This window comes from Diabrotica virgifera, chromosome 6, assembly GCF_917563875.1.
Source record: "Diabrotica virgifera virgifera chromosome 6, PGI_DIABVI_V3a".
Lineage (NCBI taxonomy): Eukaryota > Metazoa > Arthropoda > Insecta > Coleoptera > Chrysomelidae > Diabrotica > Diabrotica virgifera.
This window is the reverse complement of record NC_065448.1, coordinates 6,934,739-6,954,431: the sequence shown is the minus strand read 5'-3', so window position 1 is coordinate 6,954,431 and position 19,693 is coordinate 6,934,739. Positions and strand designations below refer to the sequence as shown.

Here is a 19,693-nt window from a genome sequence, read left to right as displayed (position 1 = left end):
CTTATTTTATTGTAGTATTTGAACAAAGTCCTTTGTTAATTTTTCTTGAGCATCATTACAGAGTTATTTAACCGAAAGATTTCAACAAGTTCGAGTAAACCACTTTTACTCACAAACCTTTCCAGTTAAGTCAGGTGTACCACAGGGGTCCCATTTGGGTCCATTACTCTTTAATATATTTATTAATGATATTACCAACTGTTTTCACGATTGTAACGCCTTGCTATTTGCTGATGACTTGAAGTGCTTTAAAGTTATAAAAAATCATTATGATGCTGCCATATTGCAATCAGAACTGAATAACCTCTCTGCATGGTGTTCACTTAACGGTATGAACCTTAATTCAATCAAATGTCATGTAATTAACTTTAACCGTACTCACCACCCAATATTATCAAACTATTACATTGATGGCCAATTGCTCAACACTGTTAATAGAATCAAGGACTTGGGGATTACACTCGAAAACTCTCTTTGTTTCAATACTCACATCATCAATGTCATTCAAACATCTATGAAAATGCTGGGTTTTGTAAAAAGAACAACTCGTGATTTTACAAACATATCCAGTATTAGAGTTCTTTACTTCTCTTTGGTCAGGTCTCACCTTGAGTATTGTTCTTCAGTGTGGTCCCCACACTACTTGGTCTACATTAGGAAACTTGAACAAGTCCAAAATAGTTTCTTCCGTTACATTGCTTTTAAGCTTCATACCTATCAAGATTACGCTGTATGGCAGCATCAACTGCAGGTCCCTTCTCTTGCAAGCAGGAGAAAACAAAGGGACCTTTTGCTATTATTCAAGATCTTAAATGGTATATGCAGTTGTTCTCAACTACTTAATAAGATCGCACTGTTTGTACCACCTCGCACCACTAGACAAGTGCGAACATTTTATATACCATTCCACAGGTTTAATTATTCACTTTTTTCATTCGTACCCAGAGTCTTGAATTTAGCAAACTCCCTTTGCAATTTACAACTGTTCGACAACTCCATCAGTCGTTTTAAAAGAAATTTAGATGGGATCAATATTTGAGTGAAGCGTCTGTAATTTGTTAACTTGGTTTTGTAATTTGTTAACTTGGTTTTATGATATTATTTCATAGTACATATTTACTTCTAATATTATATTTATATTTCTGTATGTCTGTTTTTTATATTATATTATGTTATTGTTTTTTTTTCTGTACACTATGTATTTTTGTAGAATTGGGCTTGCCCGTAAAATAAATAAAATAAATAAATAAATCATTGTACAGTACAGAGCCTCTACTATGTGCTTATACATATTTCGGAATGACTGTTTCCTCATCGGAACACCTGGGTAGAGGCACTGAACTGCAATCAATGGTGCTAGTAGCATCTTTGGTAATTATTTTGATAATTACCCCGAAGGGATGAAAGGATTTGATTGCAGTTCAGTGCCTCTACCCAGGTGTTCCGATGAGGAAACAGTTATTCCGAAATACATATAAGCACATAGTAGAGGCTCTGTACTGTAATCAAATCTGAACCATCTTTTCTTTTCTTTTAGTTTATGCTTTATTCACTTTTGTGAATATTAAAGGAAATAATTCGCTAAAATTATTATCACAGTGAATGGCAGGACGTGAAATGCAATTTTAGATTTCTCTTGTTGAGTATTTTGCCACTCTGTTATGCTTTATTTTTCCAACTTAAAAAGCTCAGAGGATAAATAATTTCGAATTTTATTTTCTGACTTATTTGACTTTCGATCTTTGTATAAGTGAGCAAAATATCTCTCCATTACAAAATAGCAATATTTTACAACAATTTGTTTGTGTACTGCTATTTTATTGATTTCTTCTCATACATATCTAATATTTTGCTTACTTTGCTCTATGTTTGTCAGATTTTATATTTTCTTCTTGGTAAACTTATAATGTTGATGATCTTACACATATTTTCATGGCATTCTTAACAGGGGCCTACACAATCTACCTCTATATTTGGCTAGATGGCTAATTTGCAGCGCCACCCCATAAACATAACGGAAACATGAATGCAAAGATTGCATTTATCTCAAAACTTTTTTAGGCTAGGCCACTATTGCTCAAATAGCCTCATTTCAAGATGACCAAATGTAAGGCTTATTGAATTATTACACTTACCTGAAAATATTTTGATTTACATTTAATCGTATGCTCCTTCAAACCTGTAACATCTTGAAACTTTTCACTACAAATGAAGCACATATATTCAAAGTTTGGTAAAACATTAACCAAATTCTTTACGTCAGGATTCTTTATAGGAACCAATGGAGGAGCATCTTGGGGTAGATCTTGAAATACGCTATCCGTAGACACTGATTTGTTATTATCTTGTATTGGTATTAAGGGAGGAACATCTTCAGTGTATATTTGAAACGAATCTAGACTTAGTGATGTTAAAAACTCTGGTTTATTTGAATGTCGGGATATGACAGGTGGGGGATTATTAATAAATGATGGTAAGGCTTCTTCTATACAGTATGTATTTTCAGTTAATGATTTATCTAAAGTGACATCAATGTTTTCATTATTATCATCATTTCCTACAATCCTGTTGTAGCTGAATATATTAGGTTCATTGAGTACTATTTCCCTTAGTACCCTGGCATTGTACTCCACATTTTTCTTAAAATTGTAAATTTTTGTAATTGATAGAATGCATGATTCACAGATTTTATTTGGTAAATCATCATTTTCAGTTATCTGAAAGGATATAAATAATAGGTTTCAATGATTGAAAAAATTACAAACTGTAAATTAATATTGCTAAAAGCAGTTCTATTTTACGAAGTCAATAGATATAATTGGATTGAATAGCAAATATAAAAATTACCTCAGAAAAATAACAAGCTTTCAACATTTTAGGAATTTTGGTTTTATAGATATTTCTCATGTACTTTCTGCCAGTGATACATATTCTACAAACATTTTTCAATTTACGTTTCGTTAGCTCACGTAATACTTTTCCCGGTATTCTCATTTTTGAAAAAATTTAAAAAACAGATTAGCACTTTTTAACTGGGCTGACCTTGGCACCAGGTAACATGAAGTTAGCAACGTTTGCTGGCCATGGCCGTCGTCCTAGATGTGGCAATGCTGTCGAGCTGTCAAATAGAGGGCCTATTTATAAATATAATTAATATCAGTCCTATAGCGGGAAGAATACATTTTATTTGTTTAAATTAATACAACATATTACAGTTTTTACTTAAATAATAGACAATAAATATTAATTTAATTACTACAAATAGTTATTTATATCACAAACCATACATACTTATAGACGTTTCACGACCATGTTAATCTTTCGGATCGAATTAACGCCATCTCTTGATTGGAATGGGAACTAAAATGACAAATTTTAGTTACGTGAGAATTTCAAATTATAAATTTTGCGGGATTTTTGATGAAATTTCGCAGGAAATTAAAACAACAGAAAGACAATTCAATGTTTTATTCCATATTTTACTGAAAACTTCAAATATTCCAATTTGTTTTCAAAATGCTAAACACTACTGCTATGTGTCACGTGAAAGCACTGATGTGTATCGACTTAAATGAAAATTTTTGAAAGAATCTTGTAGGATGATTGTTTAGATAAATACCTTATAATCTTTTGCAAACTTCCAAAAATATATAGGTCCGAAATGTTGATGACACACTTGTCTATTGGAATAAACTGTTTCAGGATCTATTATATTGTTTTTTTTTAATGTGGAGAAACAACACGGGATGATCAATGTAAACTAAAAATTCTACTCATAAAAATGGAGAGGAGGTTAATACACTTGATTAAAATTGTGATTAGATCTAATTAAAAACGTAACACCACTATAATAAAATAATTAAGCCACAAACTGTAAAATAAAAAGTAAATAAAAATTAATTTAATTGTCAACTGTCAGTTGTTAAATATGACAAGAGAATTGACTGACAGCGACATCTCTTGATTGGAATGGTAACTAATTTGCTGTCTTGACCTTGACAATTTACGTGAAACGTCTATGAGTATGTATGGTTTGTGATTTATATGTTTTTTATTTTTGTATTTACCTTTAGCCTGTCACATGTCATAAAAATATGACAGATATCATGTGAACAAGCCCATAGACGCCATCTACCGACAGCACCTAAATAATATCAACAATTCTAGAAACACTGGCATTAAAATTCGATTGATTGCCAAAAGTTTTCAAAGATTTGAAAAAAATGGAAGAATGTGAACTTCGCAATATTTGTAGAGCGTGTCTTACTGAACAGGGGCAATTCCAGTCAGTTTTTGTTCCAGAACCCAGCTCAGGCACTGCCCTTCATATATCCGAGATGATGAGTGCCTGTGCTTCTGTCCAGGTAAAATTAGGTTATTTAAAATACTTATTTTTCAATAATATTTACCAAGGGAATGTATATTTCTGCGCTTTTATAGATTTTCTATAAAAATGCGTGTAATTATAAGACTAGGGTCGGTAATAAGTCATGTAATGGCTAGTTTAAGTGATAGGCAAGTTGTTAATTAATATTAATTGAAATTTTCAACAATTTGGTGGTGTTAAAAACACAGCAAATTTGTTATTGTGTCTTGGAATATTTTGTTTTGAATTGGTTTCATAGAACATTTTAGTACACTACATAATTTCCTGTAAAATGTTTTTGAGCTTTGTTTTTAAGAAATACTTTCAAATGTTTGACATGGGCAGAAATTAATAGTATTTTTTAGTAATTTTGTTCTTCTGGGCCATTCCCCATGAGCGTTCTTTGTACCATCAAAAACTTTTCTCGAGATTCTCCTCTCCTAAATCTTTAGCTTTTTTCTTATTTCTGATTCATTGTCCAAGTTTCACATGTATACAACACTGTTCGTCTCACTATTGTTTCGAATGTTGGCTGCCCAGGACATAATTTTTGCCTTCAACAGTGCATTTAATATTCCTACTGCATTGCTACCTTTTAATAACCCTTTATTTCTCTCTCTCTTTGCCTCCTCTATTTGTAACTGTTACTCCAAGGTACTCAAATTCTGTAACTTCCGATATAAACAGACTGCCAATATACGATTCATTCTAATCAGATGGCATGGCATTTGCACGCTTCTATTGTTCATAAGAAATAAGTAGCCCTATATTTGCAATGTTCTGTTCCTAATATAAAACTCTCTATAGTGATCTTATTGCTCATAGTCTGTTTAGTGGGATGAAGTCGTAGGTCTGTTTAAAATCAATAAAGAGCATATGCAAATCTATATTTTGTTCATAACTATTATTTTGTAATAATTTTAGCATAAAAATTTGACCAGTGGTTGTTCCTCCTTGTCTAAAACCAGCCTGGTATTGTCATTATCTCTGTTTCATAGGTTTTTTATTCTAGTCATAATGTTGTTCTGAAGCTATTTCCTTGTGGCATTTTTATGATTAACTATTTAGATGGGAAATAAGCCACAATTAAATTGAAAAGAATAATTTTATTAACGTTTCGACGCCCAAATCGGGTGTCATTGTCAAAATACAAAATACTACTAAATTAAAAATGTTGTTTTACGAAGTAAAAATTCTTCTAATAATTTATTTTTTAATCTGACTCATTTATATTGGTAATTCAGACATATATTATACATTTTTAAAGTAGAAGATTTAAAATGATATTGCCAATATTTATGAGTTGCGTTCCTGGGACGACTTTACTGAAAGATAGGTCATTCGATTACATGAAATCTACCCCAACTGAAGAATATCCGTCACAAAAAAATCATAGCATGTGATCTGTCTTTAAAAAGACAACCAAATGCAACGATGATAGTAAAATTCTCGCGTTGGAGATTCCATAGTAAATCACGAGGGAAAACCAGGAAAAAACCTCGTGATACTATCCCGACATCGTAAGTATTTGGTCTTACATTTAATTTACTCTCAAAAAATTAATACGATTTGGGCGTCGAAACGTTAACAAAATTATTCTACTCATAATTTTTGACAATACTTTCTATGCCACTTCCAATAGTGATTTCTCTGTAATATTCTCAGACAGTTTTATCAGGTTTCTTGTAAATTGGACAGATCAGTGCTGTGTTCCGTTGCTCTGGCATCTTTCCGTTTTCCCATATTTTTATAATAAGTCAAGTTATCTTGTGCTGCAGTATAAATATCCCCTACTTTTAATATTTCCGCTGGCACTCCTCTTTCTCCTGTAAGTACTTTTATTATTTTTTAGGTCTCTTCTTACTGCTATTAGCTCCTTTTCTGTCGGTTCTTGTGTTTGTTATTCTGTTTCTTGTGTTGGTTATTATATTTGTGTTTCTGTTAGGCTGTATTGTTTAATAATTCATCTAAATACTCTGCTCATTTGTTTAATTTTTCTGTCTTGTCTCCTAGTTACATACAATCTTTATTTCTGCAAAACATTGTGCTTTTATTTTGTGTTACTCATGTCTCTTTTACTCCTTGATAAAAATTTCTAACTTCTCTTTGGACATAGTTGTCTTATATTATAATATCTAGTTGTTTTTTCAAGAATTTTCTCTTTTTTTGCCTGCATAATCGTATGCCTTCTCTTCTTTTTGTTTTATACTGCTCTCTAGTTTTTTCCGTGTTGTTTCTAATATTTTCCAGTTGTGTTGTTCCTTTGCACTAGGATTCTTTTGCAGTCCTCATCTTTAAGTTGAATATGTAATAAATATATATTTTACATATAATATGTCATTTTTACATATTTATTGCTACAATGTCCATAATCAGTGATTCTGTTTGGGTTTTTTCAATTTTTTGTGTTAATATAGACTCTACTACATTCACCATAGAGAAGTTATTGTATTTCTGTAATATTATCTTTTAGGTAACTTTAGGAGATGGTTTACCTGAACAAATATGTAAGTCTTGTGCCACTGACACCGTCAATTTATATCTCTTTAAGCTAAAATGTGAAAAAAGTGATAAATCTCTACGAGAGAGATTAAAAAAGTCTTCTGAAATATACGATGGTGTTTTTATAAAGGCTGACGATGTCAGCGGTTTAGAAGATGATGTAAAATGTGAAGAACCAAGCAACAAAAATGAAATCGAAGAGAATTTGCAGCACTTTGATAATTTCTTCGATAAATATAGTGAATACAGTGATGAGGATTCCAACGATCCAAAAGAAGAAGAGGTTCCTAAAGACAAACCAAAAGTTAAAGAGTTCAATTGTGATATTTGCAACAAGCAGTTTAGTAGAAACGACTTACTTTTAAGGTACGCAAGTTCCTATTCTTTGTGATATGTACCTAAATGCTTCTAGTATTATCATGAGTAGATCCATTAGATTTAAACTTTATTGGGTATTACTAGGGAGAATAATAAGTTACTTTCTAGTGATCATTCCTTAACACCTTGGCTGCTTTACAAGACAAATAGACCTATATTACACTGTTGGCTGCATTGACTGTGTCGTAATGCTCTGTGGTAAAAGTTCACGTAAATGTAAGTTTATAAATATCTCTAAACACAGCCAAGGTGTTAATACTCTTCGCTCCTTTGGGGAACCATTGACACAAGTGCAAATTTTTCACAAATTGAGTTATCAACGCTACAATCTTCCTAATACTCATATTTGTCTGGGAAACAACATCAGAATAATTGTAACTCTTCCCTATTTTGCTAGATGACATTTATGTCATTGTTAAATTTCCGTTTTTAGTTTTTAACAGTCAGATTGTCTGTTACATGTGATACAACATTAGTATGCAATGATAAACTTATGAAATTTTTGAAGAAACAATGACATATTTACTAATTTTCTCCCCTTTCAGATGGATTTAAGAGGGATGTTTAAGATGAATCCTAAAAAAACTTAATATACCTATCGATCGTGTAAAAAGGGTATACCTAACCCTCAAAAATTTGAAATTGAGATTTTTGGTTTTTCTGAAAGACCGACCAGAAATACACCTCCTGGACAAAGGTTGTACCCCACCTATTACTATAAACCTATAGAATATCAGAATAATGTCATTATGGACATTTGACGGTTTCACAATTTCATCCCAACATTTGGCGTAACCCTCACGGCGTAACCCAGAACAGCTAATATCACGTACCGGATAATTTCGGCATAGGCCTAACTTTTTCTTGGCATCACCTGATCAAAATTCTTCCATGGTTATAGCAAAAGCATCATTAGATCCGGAAAGTGAAGAAATAAGAGTTTGTGTGAAAGGGCACAAGACAAGGCGATCAACCATTACTTCACCTTCACTGGCATCGCTATAGAACGAAGAATTAAAATTGCCATCTAAAAAAAACTTGGAACTGGAAGGCGAAGAATGCTATAAATAACAGGGATAATAATAATCGTTTAAAAAATACGAGAATCTAAAGAATTTAATTAAAAATAATGTTATTCCAAATCGGTACCACGAAGAATATATCAAAATGAGGAAGACTAATTTTTGTATACAGAGTGGGCCAAAGAAAACAGTCCACTCCGATATTTGGCAGTATTTATTAGATTTTAAGGAAATTACGAAACAAATCGATTTTTGATCTAAGGGGGGCACATTTTTACTATACATACATCTGTCATTTGTCAACCTCCTCCCTTCCAGTTCCCCCACCCAATATTTTTAAATGGGGAATAGGGGTCGTGTGCTAGCTCATTTAAAAGGTTATTCAATTCTCTATTCAGTAATATAAACATTAACATAATTATTTATACAGGGTGTACAAGAATAATTTTTTAATTAAATTAATTGACACAAAAAGAAGAATGTATCTAATTTATTTAATTCAAAATACATTCTACTGCTGTCACAAAACAGAAACTAATGTTTTTTGATAAATAAACATTGCTTTTCGCTTAATTTCAATGTTCAAGCTGCCAACCATCTGCCTCTTGGTAGGTTGAATATTGGGACCGTTCAAGTTCGGCAAAGCGACCTCTATTTCTATGCTCTGTACTTTTATTCGCACTTTTAATTATATTGGCCAATTATATTAGTCCTGGTTGCTGGATAATTGTCAAGGCCATAGTCCAAAAAAATAATAAGAAGAAAAAATAAGATGCAGGTTATGTTATGCAAACGTAAACAATTGTATGTAGTAAATAAAATTAGTTATTAAAATGCAGTACTGCAAGCAAAATACAATTAATTAAATTTACCTTTATATAATAATTGCATATCATATCAATATTGTGGAGCAATATATAATTTTTCTGCTTCAATGACAGAAGGTATGAAATATACGTCAATTTGACAATTTCAATTGACAATATGAATTATTTAAGAAAGTTACAATATTTCTCCGCGACTCGCGCACGGTCGTTTCTCGTTTCCCTTCCAAGTACTTGCACACCGTGAATTTAAGAGAAAAACAATATTTATTTGTCAAATAGACATTTTTCTGTTTTCTGTCAGTAGTAGAATTTATTTTGAGTTAAATAAATTGTATACATTCTTCCTTTTGTGTCAATTAATTTAATTCAAAATAATTTTTCTTGGACACCCTGTATAAATAATTAGGTCAATGTTAATATTACTGAATAGAGAATAACCTTTCAAATGAGGTAGCACATGAACCCTATTCCCTATTTAAAAATAAGGGGTGGGGGAAATGGAAGGGAGGGGGTTGACAAATGACAGATGTATGTAGCGTAAAAATGTGTCCCCCTTAGATCAAAAATCGACCTGTTTCTTCATTTCCTTAAAATCTATTAAATACTGCCAAATATCGAGATGAACTGTTTTCTTTGGCCCACTCTGTATTTTGTTTAATATTTAATAATTAATTGGTTAATATTAATATATGTAATATATCAATATTTAGGATTACTATTATTTATTATTGTATACCTATCAGATCATTTTACATAACAAATATCACATTACAGTAATAAGTAATAGGGGAGATACGCCTGGTACGGCATACTTTTTTTTTAAATGTTTTGTAATCGATAACCGATAGAGTTAGACACGTAATGAAAATCAAAGTCAGTGATATAGCAACATTAACTTAAATATAACATTATTTTTTAACAAGGTACATGTTATAGTTTTCTTCTGAAAAAACAAATTTTAAAGTATGACATGTGCCATCTCACACACATACATGTGGGTGAGATGACATACCCTTGAAATAAAGGCACTAATCTCGACATAAGTCACAAATAATTTTTTTGCAGTCTTGGGTACAGTGACCACTTGCCACACATTTGGCATCTTAGCCAAATTTCTCGAGAACGAGATAATGAAAAGAGGTTGTTACAAAAAATTCAAGCAGCATCTTCCTCGTCACTTTTTCAACATCGACGGAATCGACTTTCTCGTTTCGAATTCCTCTTATAACGACTTTTAACTTTAAGATGATACAGTAGCGATCAACAGGTAGCAAAAACGCGTTCCAAGATTGCGGCTGTAATTTTGAATATTTTTTCGAGATATTTGGCACACGTATTTGTTAGATAATAAAGAACGGCGGTACAGAGCCCAATTTGAAAAATATATTAATATGTGGAAATTACTCTGTAATTAAATACAATATTAAAAAAACGAGCCTAAACCGCCATTAAGAAGAACAAAAAAATACACTTTCTTTAAATAAACTTTTTTATCCGATGCCTAGATTTTGTGTCATTTTGGAACTATAGTATTTTTACTACAAAAACGTTATTACGTAGGTCAAAATTTTTGACATAAGAGAACTGTCAAAACATTAGAATGTGACTTTTATAAAAACATGGCAATAATGAAAAGTCACATTCTAATGTTTTGACAGTTCTCTTACGTCAAAAATTTTGACCTACGTAATAACGTTTTTGTAGTAAAAATACTATACTAAAATTTTTTATTTCATTAGTAGTTCCAAAATGACACAAAATCTAGGCATCGGATAAAAAAGTTTATTTGAAGAAAGTGTATTTTTTTGTTCTTCTTAATGGCGGTACAGGCTCGTTTTTTTAATATTTTATTTAATTACAGAGTAATTTCCTCATATTAATATATTTTTCAAATTGGGCTCTGTACCGCCATTCTTTATTATATTACGAATACGTGTGCCAAATATCTCGAAAAAATATTCAAAATTACAGCCGCAATCTAGGAACGCGTTTTCGCTACCTGTTGATCGCTACTGTTTCCTCTTAATGAAAAACTCTAATCATATATCAAAATTAATGCAGTATAAAAAACCGTAAGGATAAGATGGCATACCTATGCCATCGTATCCTCTTGCTTACTATGCCATCTCAGGCAACATTGCATTCAGACCGTTTTTTTAACCTATTTTTTCTTAAGCACATTTTTAAGATATAAATCGATACAGGCGTGATCGGCATAAGGTAAAATAACATCACAAAATTGAAAAACTTAACTCAGGTGCAAAGTCTCGCGAATTATAATGTGATACAAAAAAAAAAGCCAATAAATATAAATTGTCCTACTTATTAAACACTCTAAAGGCTACTGCTGTCAAAACAAAACTAACATGCATAAGTTCAACAATGTTGACAAATTCTAACTTGAGGAACTGAAAACTGTCACATAAGGCACCAAATTTGAAATAGTTTACGAAAAACGCGTGATATGCCATCTCAGCCAGTATGCCGTCTCAGGCATATCTCCCCTATCAACCAACATAAAGGGGACCTGACATTTACAGCATAACCCACAAAATATAATATTAAATTATTTTTTCTTGTATTTGTAAGTAATAATATAAAGGGCCTAGCCGGGTAAGATGGAGAAAAGTGCCCCCAGCTCGATTTAAATTCCATATAGGCCACTTTTTAGCATATATAGAGGAACTCACTTTCTGAAATTTTTAGCCCCCTAGGTGGTCACGTGACCCCCCTAGAGCCTAATTAGGCTTTTTCTGTTTGTATTTTTTATCTTAGCCGCACCAAGAGCTAGCCAAAAACTTTATTTAAAAAAGTTGTAAGTTTTAAAAAGATCTATATGAAAATTTTTTTTTATTTTTTTGGCGGGAAATTCGAATTTTTAAAACAATTTTAAACTTTAAATAACTCTGAAAAAAAACTAAGACACTCGTTTTTACGAAAATCAATTATAATGTGTATTTTTGCACAATCTTTCACTCTGAATTTTTTCAGATTTTTAAAATTGGTGAAACGTACCATTAAAAATAAAAAACTGCCTTTTTTCGTTTTTTTTTTTTCGTTTTTTGATATAATTTTATACATATTTTTCAAAAAAGGTAACACTGTCACTAGAATAGGTAAAAAACTGAAAAATAATTGGGGTTTGCTTAATAAAAATTTTTTGTAACGCCATCCATTTTCAAGATACAGGGCGTTGAAGAAAACAAAATTTTACACATTTTTTACGATTTTGCTGAAACTACTGGCAACATTGTAATAAAACTTGGCGGGATTTAAGAGGTAGTTATTGTGCATGTTTTGACATAAAATTAAGGATTTGATATTCATCATTGGCGCGCATAGGGGTAATGATCTGAACTTTTTAAAGAATAAAGATAGTACGCCACTGACATATTTCAAATTAACAATCGTTTTTGAATTCCTCGTTCAATTTGTGACAAAAAATGTATCTTCTTATTTTTTCATACGACGCGCCATTTTTATTCAAAAAATAAAAGATCTTAACACTTACAAAGTATTCGAACTTCTAGTACATAGTTTCTACATCTACATAATAAATTCGTACATCCATTATCAAAATTAATTCGAATACTTTGGAAGCGTTAAGATATTTTATCTTTTACAGCAAAACGGCGCGTCGTATAAAAAAATGAGAAGATAGATTTTTTATTGCAAATTGAACGAGGAATTCAAAAATGATTGTTAATTTGAAATATGTCAGTGGCGTACTATCTTTTTTTCTTTGAAAAGTTCAGACCATTACCCCTATGCGCGCCAATGATGAATATCAAATCCTTAATTGTATGTCAAAACATGCACAATAACCAAGGTTCATAAATAGACAGGTTGCATGGTAACTTTCCACCAATCAGCGTCGAGAATCTAATGGCGGGAGTGACGTCACCCAGAATGCTGTATTCAAATTCATTCACTTCACTGATTGAAATGAACTCGGAAAGTAGGAATGTTTTTAATGATTGAAAATATATATGTATATTTAAAAAAAATACGTTTGGATTTTTAATGACTATTTATTTAATATATTCTTTAAAAAATGTGGTAGATACCTCTAGAGTTACAAAAATCATAGAATATAATTGCAATTAAATATATGCAGTAGAACAGCATTACTACTTAATTAAAGCAGAAGTAGATTGTTTCTTGTGTTTATATATGGGACTAAATCATTCAAATATCCTAGGTATATTAATAATGGGTTGAATACAATTTACTTTTTTAAATGATTTTGAGTAGGTATATAATCATTTTGAATTAGGGATAATGTATATAGTACATTATTATAAATTCCGTCTAACATGTAGACCATGGTGAAAAATAGATTCAACTAAAGATTTATGTACCTATCAAATTGAGTAGTTTAAGTTTAACATAAGAGCATCTGATTACGTTAGGTACTGGACTGGATTATAATATCTAAAACTATTAAAACATTATGATTCCATTCAATAGGTACCTGTGAAGTTTTACATTAACAGTAAATTGTAAAAATATACAATTTCAGCGCAATAAAGGGAATTTTCCCCATTTTATATATTCATTTACTTTATAATTGTTTATTCAAACGACCTTCAGATGGCTGCAATATTAGTTATAATCTTTTATGAAACAATTAGGTACATATAATAGATCTATTATCTATAGACTTAATTAGATATATTGTTCAATAAGTCTAAGCAGATTGTAACGTACACAAATGATGTAAACTTGATGCGAAGAACCGCAGGAGATATTACAGAACTGTATGTGGAGCTTAAAGAAAATGCGAAAGAAATAGGGCTAGGCGTCAACGTATATAACACTTCTTGTAAAACAGTTTTGGGTTTAAGTTATTATACTAAAAACACTTAATGATATCTATAGATACATTATATCTCAAGATATAAACACAAATTAAAACACTAACGATATTTAATAACAAAATATAGCCTCCAAACCACGTATCCTATTATGTTTACAAACAATTCGTAAAATTGATCGTCTGGGTGACGTCACGATGACAATATTTCATTTGTCAATGTCAAAGTTACCATACAACCTATGGTATAGGGACCTTGCACAATAACTACCTCTTAAAACCCGCTAAGTTTTATTACAATGTTGCCAGTAGTTTCGGCAAAGTCGTAAAAAATATGTAAAATTTTGTTTTCTTCAACGCCCTGTATCTTGAAAATGGATGGCGTTACAAAAAATTTTTATTAAGCAAACCCCAATTATTTTTCAGTTTTTTACCTATTGTAGTGACGGTGTTAAATTTTTTGAAAAATATGTATAAAATTGTATCAAAAAACGAAAAAAAAACGAAAAAATGCGGTTTTTTATTTTTAAAGGTACGTTTCACCAATTCTAAAAATCTGAAAAAATTCAGGGTGAAAGATTGTGCAAAAATACACATTATAATTAATTTTCGTAAAAACGAGTGTCTTAGTTTTTTTTTGCAGAGTTATTTAAAAGTTAAAATTGTTTTAAAAATTCGAATTTCCCGCCAAAAATATAAAAAAAAATTTTTCATCTAGACCTTTTTGAAACTTACAACTTTTTTAAATAAAGTTTTTGGCTAGCTCTTGATGCGGCTGAGATAAAAAATAAAAACATAAAAAGCCTAATTAGGCTCTAGGGGGGTCACGTGACCACCTAGGGGGCTAAAAATTTCAGAAAGTGAGTTCCTCTATATGTGCTAAAAAGTGGCCTATATGGAATTTAAATTGGGTTGGGGGCACTTTTCACCATCTTACCCGGCTAGGCCCTTTTTGAGGTAAATTTTTGTCGTATTTATTTAATCCAGGAGATGAAGTGCTACATGTAAATAGTAAAAGAATATTGAAACTAGGTACATAGTACAAGTAATTCAGTTTTTTAAGCCTCCTGTAAAATTCATAAATTGAGGGTTACGCCCTTTGGCCTTTACACCATCGATATTATAGTATACGGAAATAACTAAAACCGTGGACAATAAATTTTGGTCTTAACTAACTTTCAAAACTTTAAAATGCGTTTTCTCGACAGTTGACAAATTTGCACTTATGTCAGTGTTTCCCCAAAGGTGCGACTTGTTGATGGCTCGATGTAGTATGTATATTTCACAAATTTTCACAAATATCTGGGTAAAAATGCTACTGTTATTAATTTGTAGGCACAGGATAGCACATGCTATGAAAATGGAAGACCAGAAGATGGAATTCGACACTAGCTACCCCATCGAAGATGATGACGACGATGACATCATCGATATAAAAAGAGAAACAGACTTCGTTTATTCGTGTAATCGCTGCGAAACGATTTTTTTACACAAAGAAGACCTAGACAGCCATTTAAAATCTCATCTTAAAGAAGAGTATAACGTCAGCTGTGAGATATGCCAGAAAAAGTTTTCTAAGCTGGCTCATATGAATAGGCATTTGAGATCGGCGCATTTTATGGACAAACAATTTAAATGTGAGTTTTGTGAGAAGAGTTTCCATAGACAAGAACAGCTTAGGAACCACATGAACGGGCATTCTGGTCTCAAACCACATATCTGTGATATATGCTGTAAAGGTTTGTAACTTTTTGTTCTAGGTTTCTAATTTCTATAAAAGTTGCATTGCACTGCACCTTAAGGGGGGAAGGGGGTATGGTTTGAAAATTTTGAAGTTTTTGATTTTTTAATATATTAAAATGAAAAAATTGATTAATATATTAATGATTATTTCATTCATAGGAGATTCTGACCAATAGAAAGCTACAGAAATCTGAATTAAATCGATAATTTTTGATAATCTCCCGTCGTTAAGTATATTACGTCAGATGCCCTTCGTTGCTACGAAAAAATACATTCAGTAACATTAATGACAATGTTTTAAAAATTATAAAAGTGATGACTTTCAATCGTCAAATATTTATAAAAACTGTGTGTTTAATGGTACTTACATAAATAAATTACAATAAAATTTTGGTTTTGAACAGTTTTATTCATGAAATAATCGCAACAAATTGCACTCGACCTCTGAAATTAATATAGAATTTTTGCTCTCGTGACACTTTGACATAATTTCACTCGCCTTCGGTTCGTGAAATTAAAACTGTCAAAGTGTCACTCGGGAAAAATTCAATAATTTCAGAGCTCTTGTGCAATTACTACTGAAAATTATTATTGTATTAATGAAAATTATTTTTAATGAAAGTACAGTGGAACCCCGTTAACTTGGATTAATCGCGGCCGATCCGGGTTATCGAAAATCCAGGTTAGCCGAAGAAAATGGTAAGAATTAATAAAATATGGTATGCTTACAGATAAACTCCGTTATAATTGTCACACAGACACTGGTAAACCACGTTCGCATTCCACACAAAACCACACATACAAAGCGTCGTCAAGAGTCTCATTCTTAGCTTTATTAGCTTTGCACCGATTGTCCAAACTGTCTGTTATTATCATTTTGAAAAAAAAATTCTTCCATTTTAGTTCTATTTTTCTTCCAATCCGATACTGTAGATGTACCGACACCATATAATGCTGCAAGATTCGCCTTTATCAATTTTACTTAATGCTTCTAGTTTCTTTTCCATTGTCACTACAAAATTTTTACGTTTTGTTGCCCTTATAGACAAAAAACACGCAAACACAAAATCTGAATAGATTTACGAACGATTACAGAACGGAAGCGAAATATGACTTTACTACACACAATACCGTCTCTGATGTTATGCTATTTAATAACAGTGATGACTAAGACCATTGTTAAAAAAAGAATTTTAATAGTCTTTTCTAAACAATGCTAAGACAGCTTCAAATAAATAAAGGATACTACAGGTGCCTGTTGTTTTCGATAAACACGACAATGAATGTGATGTGCCATGAGTCATTTTTACTATGGTATATGTAGTTCAAATTACACAAATACCCATTATCTCTCAAATATTATATTACATGCATTTTTATTGTTGAAATGTTTGTCTGATAAAAATCGGTCCGGGTTATCGGGGGCCGACTTATCGGGGTTTTACTGTACATAACTTCAAGAATACTAAAAAATACTAGGTTTGTTGTAAAAGGTATATTTTAAAATACCCTAAATAAGGGTCACATTAAAACAAAACGTTTTCGTATTAAGAAATCCATCATCAGTGTTTCTAAAAGCCCTAAATTTAAGTATAACCTAATTCATTGAGAAAAAAGTTAAAAAGTTGACAGAGGTTTAAAAAACAAGAGGTCATACTCACAAAAAATAGCATGCCTGAGCCACCAAAATGTTTTGGGTAAAAACCCTTTAAATGTAAACAATTATGTTATGTTACATGTTGATATAATAGCTTGAGGATGTTGCAGATATGCCTGGATATTACCCAGGGCAACACAAGACTCTTCCCACGTGGTTGGAATTTTTCACTCAGAACTCGGAAGGACTTGTAGGAGAACTGTCAATGCATCCCAGATGTTATATTGTTATTTCAGCCACATCGGTTTAAAGTTTATTTTAATATTTGAGAAAAAAAACAGTATCACATTTGCATATTTTGGAGTTAAAGTTATTCGAACATAAATGAAAAATTATTTAAATTATCCATTAATTAAGTATGTAATCAAATAGGAAAATAAGATATTTAAGTTACCGGAAGTTAAACAGTCAACAATACCTATATTTGTTATGTTAGTCATATGATATCAATACACTTAGACAAATAATGAGAAAGGCCTTATACGTGTTAGACGTCTAGGAAAACAAAATTGTATGTAATGTGTACATATTTGTACAATTCTCAGAGTATTAATTGAAGGATAATTGTTTTGATGACTGATAATTTGCTTGGATGTGTAAATGAAACTAAATCCTCCAGAGACCTGACATCAAACTGCCTGAAAATGAAGTGATTGTAAATAGTCCATATTTTACAATCACTTCATTTTCAGGCAATTTGATGTCAGGTCTCTGGAGGACTTAGTTTCATCAAGCTACTTTTAGTCTCATTTTCTGTCATATACAACAAAAGTATTCCTTTAATTAGCATATTGCGTATTCCATCTTTATTCAATTTATGTTGGGTCCACTTACATTTTACACATCCAAGCAAATTATCAGTCATCAAAACAATTATCCTTCAATTAATACTCTTAGAATTGTTCAAATATGTACACATTACATACAATTTTGTTTTCTTATACGCCTACGAGTATACGTATAAGGCCTTTCTCATTATTTGTCTAAGTGTATTGATATCATATGACTAACATAACAACTATAGGTATAGGTATAGGTATAGGTAACAACTATAGGTACTTGAGAAAGGCACTCCGCCGAAACAGCTGTAGTCACTTAGATATAATAAATTTTGTGGAAGTATAGAAAACAAACGTTTTCAGTTTTTTATTGTTAGACTATAGGTATTGTTGACTGCATAACTTCCGGAAACTTAAATATCTTATTTTCCCATTTGATTACTTAATTAATGGATAATTTAAATAATTTTTCATTTATGTTCGAATAACTTTAACTCCGATATATATGCTTTGATACTGTTTTTATCTCAAATATTAAAATAAACTTTAAACCGATGGGGCTGAAATATCAATGTAGTCTGGGCTGATTATCGGAGAATAGGCCATTTTTGGTAAAAGTTATTTACCAGCAATTTTATTGCTGGAATCAAATTATAAGATCCTATATATTAATAATATAGGTATGCAAAGTCCTCAGATAGTGTGCTACTTTTTTTATAAACAAAATGGCGCACGAAAATCGTGTTTTTTTCAATTATTACTCTAGAACTCCGAAGATTTTAACTTTACAACAAAAATACTCAAATAAAAATTCACCGTGATTAAATTCTGCATAGAAACGTGTTTTTCCCGATATGCTCCGACGAAAATTTTCCTCGGAAAATGCGGGTTTTCCCAACAAAATCTTTAATTTTCAAATAAAGTTTTAGATAAGTAATTATTTACCAAAAATTAAATAATTTGGTGACTTAAAAGCCTTCTTGGTTTAGATTATAGTTCCAGAAGCTGATGAAAATTAAACGAATATTTTAGCAACAATTCAATTGTTAATTAATAATTTACGGTCGCAATAATAACCAAAATAATTATGATACACTGATCAAACTTTGAAATCTTATAAAGATGAGATGCCTATTTAACATTTTGTCGACAAAATATAAATTTTTTATTTTTTGCGTAATCTTTAAATGTTTAAAAAAAATAGTTATAAACAAATTAACGTTTCTCAGAAAGTTTTTATTATATTATAATTTTAAAAAATAGCTAAAATGCGCATTTCAAATATCTTGAAAATGAATGCTTTAAAACATTTTTGCAACCATTTGAAAAAAAGTTATGAAACAGCAAAATAAACATACGATTACTACGGTGTTAATAATTTTTTTTAATTCTTTCAAAGCGTAGAAGTGAGTTTAAAGTACAAGCTAATTATTTATAAAACAATATCGATTATCAGCTTAATGGTTATATTTTAATTAAAGATTATAAATATATTTTTTTGTAATTCACACGCGCGAAAGTAGAATAATACAGTACCGTAGCTACCCGCCCACATACACAACTCGCGCGAGTTTAGGCGTGTCAATCGCTTCGAGTGAACATT

At 31.1% G+C, this 19,693-nt stretch overlaps 2 protein-coding genes across 4 annotated transcripts in view; one reads left to right on the top strand and one right to left on the bottom strand.

Moving 5' to 3' along the window:
* The window catches only part of LOC114349451 (zinc finger protein 70), a 39,742-nt gene extending 36,674 nt beyond the window's left edge, over nt 1-3,068 (bottom strand). Inside the window, exons 1-2 of one of the 3 annotated variants that reach the window (XM_050654259.1) lie at nt 2,848-3,068; nt 2,136-2,717 (exon numbers count right to left, since the gene is read on the bottom strand). In XM_050654259.1, the coding sequence (XP_050510216.1) occupies nt 2,136-2,717; nt 2,848-2,994 (729 nt within the window). In that variant the 5' untranslated portion in view covers nt 2,995-3,068. The remainder of the gene's footprint in view (nt 1-2,135; nt 2,718-2,847) is intronic. The other 2 variants (XM_050654260.1, XM_028299831.1) reach the window with 2 other exon arrangements.
* Nucleotides 3,069-4,128: 1,060 nt separating this feature from the next.
* LOC114349450 (zinc finger protein OZF-like) overlaps nt 4,129-19,693 on the top strand; it is a 36,401-nt gene continuing 20,836 nt past the window's right edge. The window contains exons 1-3 of the mRNA XM_028299830.2: nt 4,129-4,364; nt 6,840-7,234; nt 15,247-15,650. Coding sequence (XP_028155631.1) covers nt 4,224-4,364; nt 6,840-7,234; nt 15,247-15,650 — 940 coding nt within the window. The 5' untranslated portion in view covers nt 4,129-4,223. The remainder of the gene's footprint in view (nt 4,365-6,839; nt 7,235-15,246; nt 15,651-19,693) is intronic.